This window comes from Rhopalosiphum padi, chromosome 3, assembly GCF_020882245.1.
Source record: "Rhopalosiphum padi isolate XX-2018 chromosome 3, ASM2088224v1, whole genome shotgun sequence".
Classification (NCBI taxonomy): domain Eukaryota; kingdom Metazoa; phylum Arthropoda; class Insecta; order Hemiptera; family Aphididae; genus Rhopalosiphum; species Rhopalosiphum padi.
In genome coordinates, this window is record NC_083599.1 from 78,906,423 (window position 1) to 78,920,265 (window position 13,843).

A 13,843-nucleotide genomic window follows, 5' to 3' on the forward strand; every position below is an offset into this window, starting at 1 on the left:
TTATAAATAAAGAAATGTAAAATAAAATAAAATAGGATCAAATACTTATTTTCGGAAAAACAGATACATTTGGATATTTTGACCGAGTACCATAATTGGTAGATCAGTGATTTTCAAACTATAAAAGTTATTTTGTCATTGTCTCATTGTTAAAATAATCAAAAAAATTTAAAATATTCTTCTCTTATACATTGAACATATTGTATATATTCATAAATATTTTTTTCTTACAGTATGTAAGCAGCGGTCAAAAGATCATTGTCATCAATATGTACAAAGATATTATATCGCAATCTTCGGATGTGAAGTATGATGACATGATTACTAACATATCACAAACCACGGATATAGATAGTCAAACAATCAGCAGAACCATAGCAGAGTATAAAAGGACGAAAACTGTCAGTTCTCCTAACAAAAAGCGTGCAAAGAAATCTCTTTTCGATAAAATTAACGATTTAGATCGCAATGGATTACGGCAAAAGGTACATGCTATTTGGTTGCGTCGTGAACTACCAACGATCGATAAAATATTACACGAAGTGAACGAAGATCCATCGCTTCCAAACTTCAAACGTACTAGTCTATATAATATAATAAAAAAATTGGACTTCGTATTCGCTAAAAGAAAAACAATACAGAGAAATACAATACAAGAAATACAATTTTATACATTGATAGTCATATAAAGTTAGGTATTTATTTTAATTATTTGTTACATTGTTGTAGTATTAATGGAAAACCTTGGATACCTACAAAGAATAGTGTCATTTGTAGTGCTCATTTTGTTGGAAATAGGAAATCACTTGATCCAAGGAGCCCTTCATATATACCAACAATATTTCCAAAACTTTACAAAAAAAAATTGAATGATCCATTACAGCAAAGTGCAAGATATGAATGAGCTATTAATCGTGAAACCCTAACTATTGAAAATCAATCAAACAATACTGATGAAGTTCTAAGAGGTTTACCCCTTATTGTGGATCAAAATAATATAAATACTTCAGTTAGTATTTGTACACAAGTAGCATTTGATGTGCCTGATGATAATTTTATTTTTTCTTGTGATTTTAATGGTAATAGTGTTAACACTCAATTATCAATACCTAAATCATTTCATATCTTTATTATACCTACAATGGTTGAAAAATCTTGTGGGTTAGATTTTGAACAATCAACATTTTGTTTTTCTAAAATTGCATTTCATGGATATGATTCAATCAAGTCAGAAAATTCATTAAAAGACTTAACTGGCACAACTTTTCAAATATTTAACTTTTTATTGGGACTTTTACCTCAAAGTAATAGATTAATTATTAGTAAGGAAAATACTCTTTTAATTTGTTTAATGAAATTAAAACTTGGGCTAACGTATTCATCCTTAAGCTCATTTTTTTCAATTCACAGAACAACTGTTAGCAGAGTTTTTTCAAGTCAGAAATGTAAACATTTAATATTTTGGCCATGTAAAAGTACAATAATAGAAACGTTACCAGAAGTTTTTAAAAAAAATTATCCAAATTGTAGGTGCATTATTGACTGCACAGAAATTCGGACAGAACAGCCTAAAACTGTGGAACAGAGGGTTTGTATGTATTCACATTATAAAGGAGGATATACCATTAAAGTACTTGTTGCCATTACACCAAATGGAATGGTTAGCTTTTTGTCTAAATCGTATGGTGGTAGATCCAGTGAGAGTTATATCACTAACGATTCTGGTTTTTTGAATAAACTTGAACCTGGTGACCAGGTTCTTGCGGATAAGGGGTTTCCAGGGATAAAAACAGGTGTTGATGATCAAAATAGTATTCTTGTAATTCCCCCCATGCTCCATAATGGTAGATTTACCGAGGAAGAAGTTCTAAGCACTTCTAATGTTGCTGGTGTAAGAATACATATTGAGAGGCTTTTTGCTAGGTTAAAAACATTTAATATACTTAATAAAATAACATCTGATCTATTGGTATACATAGATAACATTTTATTTATGTGTTGTGTCTTCATGTTCATATTTTAAATTTAAATAAGATTAACATTTATTTAGTAACTGTATTTAAACATGTCTTAATATTTTGTAGGGCTCTTTATTGATTTTAGATTTATAAAATAAAATGAGTATTATCAACGTTTATCTAAAAACTGAATCGTAATAATAACGTTATAAAATATAATAATTGCTCATGGGTCCTTCTGCCTTCGACCGCACACACACACACACACACACACACACACACACACATACATACGCATTGTATAAAGTGAGATCCGTATGGTAAATGCATCCTAACGAGATCCACCATTCAGAAACGTCGTATCAACATGGGAGTTGGTAGTAAAATAATTTAAAAATATTTTGACCATAACACACAAATAAAATTATAAGAACACTTGAGTTTATTTTAATTATCAACTTTCATTGCGAGATCCAGAGTGTGAAAAAGTTATTTTATTACGTTGAGAGATCTAAAGAGTAAAATCTATAACTTACGAGATCCATATGTGTTTCAATATTTTAAAGCATAGTGCTTATTAGATCCATACGCTGTTGCCAAATCATTTCAATCATCAATTAATTAACTACACCACGCGTGCTATGTGTAACAAGGCAATTCTATTGCCACTGCATTAAGATAGGATAGGTATAATAGTCTCAATGCTAAGTTTGATAATATGTCAATTCACTCTAATATTAAAATAATAACACATAACTGGAATGATTATATCTGTATTTATTATAAAATTAACCAGCTTGCAAAAAATTGAATAATAACATAGTAAATAGTAATATTACTTGATGATTATTACTTCAAATTTTTATTTTTATAGCTATTGGCAGCATTGTGCACAAAATCTTTTATTTTTTTCCAAGGCTTATTAATTTTATTTTGTTTTGCAAAATTTTCACATTCATGTTTTTTGGGAGCTTTATTTAAAAAAATGTTATTTTTAAAATGTTTAGTCATTATTTGTTTTTCATTGTCGGTCCACGGTATAATTTTAATATTTTTGTTTAACATTTGTTTTTTTATAACTGAACGTGGTTCTTCTGTATTTAATTCATTTATTAGATCGAGGTCTGGGGAGGAGTCCTTTTCTTGTAAATCATCATCCGCTTCATTTTCATCTTCGTCAGAAACTAAATCATTAGCACTGATGTTGATCTCATCTAAAGTCTTCCCGCGATACTTCTGGCCCTCGCCTTTTTCCATGAGTAACAGCAGTTTGCTGACTTTTGCTACCTGCAAATCAGTTTGATTTAAATAAAATAATCGTTAAGAAATGTTTTTAGTTATCAACTAGTATATAAATATATAATATTGTATTTGATTATTCAATTATGCTTCAGATTATAAATACATTAGATACATCAAAGGGTCAGAATGTACAAAATATACATTTAATAATTTAACCAACATTTAGCTGTCAACCATACATTAATGTATGATAATATTGAAAGCATGATAACTATTAAACTAAAGCAAATTATTATTATTATTATTAATATAATTTAAGTTACTGCACATTTAATTAATACGAAAATATATTTTTACTTAAAATCTGATTAAAAGAAAAGATTAAATTCTTAAGAAAATATTTATCTTAATTTGCCCAGGCTTTATATATTATATTTAGTTTTGATATAACCCGTGCAAAATTATACTTGATTTTAAGGAAATTGTATTAAATCAATATGAATAAGTTATTAATCTAATTTTCTGTTGAACAAATTACAAAATTATTCCATTAAATTAACAAAAAATGTTTATAAATATTAAAATAGGTAGGTGTAAAATATTTACCTGAAATGCATTATCAGTCAGTCTATAAAAATGTTTGTGAATGTCTTTCGTATGACCCATAAATGTTGCAAGTTGTTCTATATCGCCATCAGATAAATTGAGCAATTGTGAAACCGTGGCAACGTGTTTTCTCAGACGAGTTGAAGTAATATTTTCCGGATGCTCTGCCCCAGATTTTTGACCAAATTTTCGAATAACATCAGAAGCTCTCATACAACTAGTAGAACATTGTGTTAAAGGAAATAAGAATGGGTTTTCATTGTTTATAAAGCTAGCAGATTCTCTAAGTTTCAATAAAAAAGTCAAACGCTTTTGCTGATGTATTGTGAACAAAATTGGAACACCTCGTCCACGCTTTCCGCGGATTACTATTCTTTTAAAACTTTTAGTAAGTTCTAATTCAACCGGAGACAGCGCATGGCTAATTTCTTCCTGAGAAACTTCTGACGGTGCATTGATGTAAGTATCTAATAGGATACGTTGCACTTCTCCAGCCCTACGCCGGTTAAGCAATACAATTTGTACCATTATACTTTCTTGGAGCTCTTTAAACGCTGACATATTATCTGGATTTAATTTAAGTGAGTGATACGCCTCTTTTTCCACACTAATAATGTAATCTCTAAATAATTTAATGTCTGATGTCAACGGAAGTATAGCTGGCTTGTTCCACTTATTTTGATATATTTCCTTGCATGCGTTAGTTGAAAGTTCAAAAGACCACTGTTTTTCTATCATGTATTTAAAATTGTTGATGGATTCTCTTTCTTTTTGAGATGTGTCAGGACTTAAACTATCACTCTGCTTTAAAAATAAAAATTCAGCCAAATCGCAGCACTGTTTAAGCATTTGACCAAGTTTCAAAATGACGGATGGTGAACCAAAGCTATCGTTTTTTTCATCGTATCTTGCAACTTTTTTTGAGCATTTTATCACAAGATCAAAATGATGAGGTAAAAGACAATCTTTTAGGGTAGAAATTGAACTATTTTCACTTCTCATGGCTATCAAAAATCTGGCTAACGTCCTTAATTTCTGTGAAACAACTGCTATTAAATGTTTTTCTTTGTGACTTTTGAGATAACGAGTTCCAAATGAAGTTATTAGCTGGTCAGATTTTGCCACAAAAGAGATTTCATCGCTCGCCATTCTTGGAAATACCGTTTCTTCGAGCTGTTTGTTATTTCCGATAAATGCCACCAACATATTTTGTCCACTTGACTGAGCTTTGCATGTTTTTTCTTTATCAGTTTTTACATATTTTGAACATACTGTTATATGACGCGATAAATATTTTTTTTTGTACATACCATAACAATACTTGCAGGGTAAATAGTCACCAGCTATAACTGATGAAGTACTAAATTCATATGGGCGACGGACTGGCTTAATTTTATTACCTGCAACATTATTCAAAAAATTTCCGCGTTTTCTTAGAGAATCGGCCAAAGCTAATCTTTCTTTTGAGCCTTTGGGTAATGCTTCATATTTTGATACTTCAATTTCGGACTTATGTTTTCTAATTATGTGCCTTGTAAAATTTGTAACATCAGTTTCACAAAAAAGGCAATGATCTAATTTATCCCAAATACGTTTGTTTGTTAAATTTGATTTCTTACTTTTTTCTACTTCCGCAACTAAACTAAAATTTCTGGAAACAGTTTTCATTGGCACAGTATTCATTGATACGTATATTTCAGATGAACTTGGAATAAGCTCTGGAGCCACTAGTTTATCAGATGTAAAACTATTAATATCATCTAATACTGTGGTCGTGAATGATGACGTCATAATATGCGATGTTCTAGGTACAAGCTCTGTACCAACTGATTTTTCCGATTTAGAACTATTCATTTCATCTAATAATGACGTGCTGAATGATAAGTCCATTACATGAGATGAACTTGGAATCTGCTGTGACGCAACTGATTTGTCTGATTTATTTTCACCATATGGAAGATATTCGGAACCTGAATCATGTTCTTCATAGGAACTGAAACCGTCAGATAGGTTTTTTTCAAATTCATCGTCATCACACGGAAGAAGAATTTGTTCAGTGGTTGTATTAGACTGATTAGTTCCAAAGAATTTGTTTAATTTAAAACTTGCTATAAATAAAATAAAAATTAATGTTATTATATTAGCAAGCAAATGAGAGACATAAGGTCAAAATAATTTACCTTCGTCAGAAAGATTTTCCATTGGTACTAAGTTTGCAATTTCATTAGATTTTTCATTTTTTTGGTAATCATTTATGTCAGTTATCGTCTCAAATAATGAATTGTTACAACCTGATGGACACACATTAATATTAATATATATATTGTAAACTTAAGTCAGGAGGACTGTAATGCATGTTTATTCCTCGAATGATAATAGTTTTTGGTTATGTATGTTTAGAAGTTGGGTTGTCACTCATACGACATAATGTCAGTCGCTAGCATAGCTTCATGTGACACACAACATTCTTCTGTATTACAATATTTAATAGATAAGTGTAGTAATCGTTATTAATAGTATCCATTCTAATTTTGATTATGGTAACCCAGTATACCACAAATGTCATAATATTAGCAAGCAAATGAGAGACACAAGGTTAAAATAATTTACCTTCGTTAGAAAGATTGGCCATTGGTAATAAGTTTTCAATTTCATTTTGTTGGCCACCATGTGTGTTAATTGTCGTCTCATATAATGCATTTTTACAATCTGAAGGACACAAATTCCATTTTTAATAAAAAAAATATATATATACATGAAAATTAAGGGTTTTATTTACCTGTATTTTTTATTTCATCCAATTGAATATTTGTAATAGTTTTAGAAATTTTATCATTATGATCTTTGTTTTGATCAGTTACATTTAACACAGTTTTATGTATCTCAAATTGTTCACCCATCTCAGAAAGAAAATGTTTAACATCTTCTTGATCTTAAAATTAAAAAAAACAATCAATTTTTAAAGTGATAAAATATGATACTATTTATTAAATTTTTACTAATAGAAGATTAAAAAACAATTGTTAGTTTTCTTTTAAAACTTAAAAAATTCAAGCTACTTTTTATAAAGATTCATACATACGCACTATTAGGTATAGTACCTACGCTTAAACAAATAGGTAGGTACATTGTTATTTTTTAATTTAACAATAATCATATGGTTTTGTACTATTTAAATATAGAGATTTAATTGTGGCTAGTAAGTGGAAATGATCAAAATTAAAAATAACACTATATACCTACTTAGATGTTTTATTAACAAAATAAAAATATGCATAAAATAATATAAATGTCTAAGTTAAGTTTTGTATTCAAAATTATTTATAAATAGAAATAACGTTAGAACTTACTTCCTTTCTTTAATAGTTTTGCTTTATATTTATAACCGTCCATCCATTTAATCTTAATATAAGATCCAATTTTTGCTGTTATGTTTGTGTTTGGGCACATATATAATACATTATCATCCTTAAAACGTACTGCTAACCAATCTGTCACGAATAAAGATAATGAATATAATATAAATACTACTAATAACTAATTTAAGTAAAAACTTGTTTATTTAAATAATTAAAACAACAGTTCTCTTATTTTTAAATAAATATAGTTATGTCTTTACTAGGACTTGTTATCAAAACAATTTAAAATTGTATAAATCATATATACATAGATAGGATTTCTATCTATCATATAGAGTATGTATTTAATACCTATGTAGAAAAGTTCTACATGACATTATTTAATTTTTCAATCCTTATACCTAAGTGTTAACTTAAAAATAATGGATACTAGCAACTAGCGTTGTTATCCTCTATAATGGTAGATCACGGGAAACACTGAAATACAAAGGGAGCTTCTAATTATTTATTTAAATAACTATCAAAATAATAAATTACTTACAAAAAGGTAGTAAAAAAGTGATAAAATTAAAATGTAATTTATATTAGTTACCTAAAATAAGTAAATTTTCATTTTGAAGATACCACGACCTAGGTACTACATGCAATTAACTAGGTATAGGTATTTAATATTTTAGAGTAATTTCCTCATGGGGCTTAACAAATAAAATAATATTTATTATGAATGAGCTATTTAATAAAACAGGTAAAACTAATTGAAATTTTTTTTATTAATATTCATTTGCAGTCTTGTTAAGAATACTTTTCAAAAGTATTCAAAAATCAAAATACTTTAACAAATACTTTTTTTAGTTTAATAAATTTTATATTTAAATATTTATTTTTGTTCAGTTATTACTTATAACTTATTTAATTATGAAAAGTTAAGATTCAGCTACTTTATAATGCATAATAAATAATTTATTATCATAATAATAAAGCACACAAATATTATAATATATTAGTAGAACAGTATATTGGCATATTGTATATTATAATAGATATGAATTAAATCTTTGAGCTGTATTTAAAAAAAAAAAAAAAAAAATGTTCTTTTAAATGTTTAAAACAAAATCTAAAACAGTACATTACAAAATATAAGAAATTGAAATTGGAGTAGAATATAAGAATGAAAAAATGTATTTTTTAAGTATTTAAAATACATTGGTCAAAAAGTATTTTAAAAATACCTATTTGAAATACAAAAAAAGTATTTAAATAATAGTATTTGAATACTTAACAAGACTGTTCATTTGTTGGTAGGTAAGTAGGTAGGTAAATATATTTTTATTTAAATTTAAAGAATTGAAAATTGTTTAAAAAGTAGAAGGTAAATATAATTTATTTAAGATTACTCAATTAAAAAAAAAATATATATGCAGTAGGTAGTCTCAAGAACTCTTTTATGTGAATGATTATAATGTATTCCTTAAATAGTTGGCGATGAAGGGTAAATAAAAGTATATATCAGTGAAATTTATTTTGTTTTAACCTTTCAACTCCTTATCATTAACTTGGTCAGTGTACATCTATACTCAAACACAACTTAACACACTTCATCGGGCAAGAAAAAAAATGTGCTTTATTGCAAAGTTCAAGTTAATGATACTCGACAGTTTAACTAACAAAAGATGAAAATAATAAAAAAATTTTTTTTAAATTCATGACTGTTCATAACTTTCTAAATAATGAAAAAATTAAAAGTAGTATATTATCAAATATTCAGTACCTACCTAAACAAATTAAAAATAAATGATAGGTAGGTAGGTAAATTCACAATAATATAATAATAGTTGAATAAGAACTAAGATTTATGAATTTATTGGCAATAGAGAATTCTGATATAAATGCCTACTTAGTTACCTATTCAGTATAATAGGAAGATAGATGAACTACCTATTAATTACAATTCATTTATAAATCTAAAGGGCAAAACACAGTGTTAAAATATCTACTTATATTAAAATAAATGTATAAAAATTATAATTTTATCATAGGTACCAATAATAATATTCTTACCTTTAAAATGTTCCTCCATATCAAAACGCTGTTTTCTTGTATGCATAATTTTAATAAAAGATAATTTAAAAGAACTAAAGAGCACAACTATTTCACGTTGGGAGTTAAAGACAAAATGTGTAGAAGCTTAAAACATTAACACAGAACAACACGTTGTTACAGTACGACACTAGGCGATCGAAGTGATTACTGATTACTGATAATTGATTTCACGTCTTACGAGATCCGTTTAAAAATATCGTATTAATACCTCACACACAATAGGTAGTTATAGTACTCTGCGAGATCCACATTATATAAATTTATTTATTTTTCGACATTCGTTACGAGATCCGTTTAAAAATATCATATTAATACCTCACACACACTAAGTAGTTATAGTACTTTGCGAGATCCACATTATATCTATTGATTGGCATTCGTTACGAGATCCGTTTAAAAATATCGTATTAATACCTCACACACAATAAGTAGTTATAGTACTTTGCGAGATCCACATTATATCTATTGATTGGCATTCGTTACGAGATCCGTTTAAAAATATCGTATTAATACCTCACACACAATAGGTAGTTATAGTACTCTGCGAGATCCACATTATATAAATTTATTTATTTTTCGACATTCGTTACGAGATCCGTTTAAAAATATCATATTAATACCTCACACACACTAGATAGTTATAGTACTCTGCGAGATCCACATTATATAAATTTATTTATTTTTCGACATTCGTTACGAGATCCGTTTAAAAATATCATATTAATACCTCACACACACTAAGTAGTTATAGTACTTTGCGAGATCCACATTATATCTATTGATTGGCATTCGTTACGAGATCCGTTTAAAAATATCGTATTAATACCTCACACACAATAGGTAGTTATAGTACTCTGCGAGATCCACATTATATAAATTTATTTATTTTTCGACATTCGTTACGAGATCCGTTTAAAAATATCATATTAATACCTCACACACACTAGATAGTTATAGTACTCTGCGAGATTCACATTATATCTATTGATTGGCATTCGTTACGAGATCCGTTTAAAAATATCATATTAATACCTCACACACAATAGGTAGTTATAGTACTCTGCGAGATCCACATTATATAAATTTATTTATTTTTCGACATTCGTTACGAGATCCGTTTAAAAATATCATATTAATACCTCACACACACTAGATAGTTATAGTACTCTGCGAGATTCACATTATATCTATTGATTGGCATTCGTTACGAGATCCGTTTAAAAATATCATATTAATACCTCACACACACTAGGTAGTTATAGTACTCTGCGAGATCCACATTATGTAAATTTATTTATTTTAAGATCATATTAATACCAAAATACCAAATGTAAAATGGCACGTCACGAGATCCGTAGCAGTGTACATTTAACGTATTATACCTATACATTTCGTGAGAAGGTTGTGTTAGTTTAAACACAATTACCATATTCAATGATTTCATTTCATTTTATAAAATAGTTAAGTCAGTGGCATTACTAGATAAAAACTTTAGAGGAAAATAATTTATTCATCAAAATCCAAACTCTGAACCATGCATACACAAATATTTTAAATATACTTTAATATAGTCTATGTATAACAAATTGTAGGTACCTTTATTGATTAATAATAATAAGTACCAAGGTTTTGCTTACATTTTTCTTTTTTTTTTTTTGGGTGGTATTTTGAATATAATATATATATGTATCTTGACTAACAAGTTTAATACGTATATAGGCTTGCAAAAATGTGTTGTTAGTGGTGGTGATCTGACCCACCTGGTTACAACCTTGATAAGTAATAAAAGTTAATTAGAGTTAATTTATAAAATATTTGGAATATCTGGGGTTGGGGGTAAAATAATACTATTGCCCCCCAAAAAAGTTGCATGGAATGCAAGTGCTTTCTTGTCCCACAAAAATTACGTCAGTGACTAAAATTTACGATAGCTGAGTTTTGTCGTTTGTGAATTGATTAATTTTTAAAATCATTGTACGACGAACGCCAAATATAAATACAAGCATGGCAAAGTCCGCTGGAGTTTAAATTATCGGCAACTGATTAACCACTTTTCGTCTCTACCGTCTATGAAAATTAAAAGCATTATAATATTATTTTTATAGGCAGTTAAATTGCGACGTTGCCGATAACCGGATCTCGGATAATCAGTAGTTTTCTATTGCAGCGTGTGCACAATTAAATATTTTATATACACACACTCGACAGTGGCGCATTCTGGGAGGAATCCACCAGCGTTAGCTCACACACACAATTCTTATTTTCTATACTTTGTGAGATCCGACCAATTTTCAGTGGACATAGTAATATATCACATTGGGATCGTATATTTGATATAAACGTTACGAGATCTGGCATTTCGGATCTCGGAACGAAAAAGGATCTCACAACGCTGCTCATTTTCCATATAGTGGATCTCATTGCGTACCCTTCGTAAACTCACACACACACACACACACACACACACACACACACACACACACACACACACACACACACACACACACACACACACACACACACACACACACACACACACACACACACACACACACACACACACACACCCCAATTAATACAGATATTATAATAGCTGATGTATTATATAATTCGACTGCGGGCAACTATCGTTATTCCCGCATTTATCTAAAAATAAATTTTACAAAATTGAATTGAATTTCTGTGCATAAGAAACACCGATAAGATACAGCACACAAAAGAAATGTTGATAGCGAGACTATTATACATTAAGTTTCGTCTATGCGTTCGGACCTCTCACTCGTTAAATATATACCGATATACGCCATACGGGACCGCTACGCACGCCGAAGTTAACTCGTTATTGACAGTTTGCTACGAGTCATGAGTTGTTCGTATCAACGCACCGGAGCTTAATAAATAATAAAGGTGTACAAAATACTTAATTACGAGTAACTGTTGTAAGCACCTGTAACAAGTATATAAAATGTATTTAAATTGTTGTTATTTTTTTTTACCTTACGGTTTAAAATGAATACGAAATTGAAAAGTGGTGCGGAAAAACGTCGCCTAAAAGAACAACAAATGTTACTCAAAGCCGGTTCTAACCCAAAACAAAAAAAGTTATTCTTTTCAAAGGTAATCACAAATGATAATTCAAAGTTTCATCTTCAAATAAAGATAAAGTTACTTATGGTATAATTTCTTCTGAATCAAAGGTAAAATTAATTATTATAATGTAATAAGTATATTATTGACTATTTCTAATTTTCATTAGGAGAAAAAAACCACAGATAGAATTTGTGAACCAGATGCTTTAGGTCAGAACAACATACAAAACATTTGTACTTCAGCTGAACAGTGTAAACCAGAAACAAGTTATGAAAATGGAGAATCCACTATCCAGGAATCTAGCTCTACTTCTGTTATAGGTAATGTTGCATTTTTTATCATGCCAGATTACAGAAGTTCAGTAGAAGTAAAATTGGCTTTCTTAAAAAATCATCCAATTCAACCACTCTCATTGGATTTGGATGATAAACTTCCTTTTGATCCGAATAAGGTTTATTTTCAAACAACAAATAATAATGATAAAATTAATAGAAAATGGCTGTCTTATTGTTCATATTATAAAAAAATATTTTGTACTACTTGTATGACTTTTGGTAGTACTCGTGAAAATGTTAGTAATTTAGTAAATGGATTGTTAGTTGATAATCCAAAAAGTATATATGGTACACTTAAGAAGCATGAAATATCTAAAACTCATTGTGCAGCAGCTTATTCTTTGCTTCAAGCAAATTTAAAAAACGATATTGGTAGTTGTATCAATATTAATGCTATTAAGAATTAATAAAATATTCTTCTTTAAAATATTAAAGAAGTTGAATGTAGACGGTTAGTTGTTAAAAGACTTATTGATATTATTACATTTATTGGTAGACAAGGTTTATCATATAGAGGTAAAGATGAAGCTGCTTATAATTTAGAAGACAGATCTGTCAATCACTGTAACTTTTAAGAATTAGTTTGGTTAATAAAAGATTATGATGTAGTTTTGAATGAGCATATACAAAACAGTATACATTTAAGTAATAAGAAAAAAGAGAAAGAATTATGTAATATTAAAAATGGTAATCATCAAAAATGGTCATGGAAGGGGATCATTGGTTACTTTTTTATCAAAAACTTTTGTAAACAAACTTATCTTAGTCATTGGTCAAATAATACAAAATAAATTATTAAATGATATAAAACAAGCTAAACTGTTTAGTATTATGGTAGATTTCTACACAAGATTTTTCTGTTTTAGACCAGCTTGCTATCTGTGTTAGATATGTTTTAAATAATGAAGTTCATGAAAAACTTTTAAAGTTGATAATAGTTTATGACTCCAGCGGAAAAGGCTTATATGATTTGATTTCAAGTGAATTTCATAAATTAACTTTACATATTTCTAAAATTGTAGGTTGCTCATTCGATGGAGCAGCCAATATGAAAGGGACATACAATGGTTTACAATCACATTTAAAAAACAAGAATCCATTATGTGTATACACACAATGTGTAGGTCATGTTTTGAATTTAGTTATGGTCGAT

The 13,843-nt window shown here is 28.6% G+C and overlaps 2 protein-coding genes across 2 annotated transcripts; one reads left to right on the top strand and one right to left on the bottom strand.

Annotated features, from left to right (window-relative positions):
* The first annotated feature begins 1,141 nt into the window (after positions 1 to 1,141).
* LOC132925924 (uncharacterized) lies at positions 1,142 to 2,023 on the top strand. The gene has a single exon (XM_060990280.1). The coding sequence runs from the start codon at positions 1,142 to 1,144 to the stop codon at positions 2,021 to 2,023; it is 882 nt and encodes a 293-aa protein (XP_060846263.1).
* Positions 2,024 to 2,723: 700 nt separating this feature from the next.
* On the bottom strand, positions 2,724 to 9,615 carry LOC132927496 (uncharacterized). Its single transcript, XM_060992036.1, has 7 exons — positions 9,224 to 9,615; positions 7,157 to 7,297; positions 6,586 to 6,738; positions 6,417 to 6,515; positions 5,987 to 6,097; positions 3,807 to 5,914; positions 2,724 to 3,245 (listed from the first exon to the last, which is right to left on the bottom strand). The coding sequence occupies exons 1-7, from the start codon at positions 9,267 to 9,269 to the stop codon at positions 2,808 to 2,810; spliced, it is 3,096 nt and encodes a 1,031-aa protein (XP_060848019.1). The 5' UTR covers positions 9,270 to 9,615; the 3' UTR covers positions 2,724 to 2,807.
* Positions 9,616 to 13,843: the final 4,228 nt, after the last annotated feature.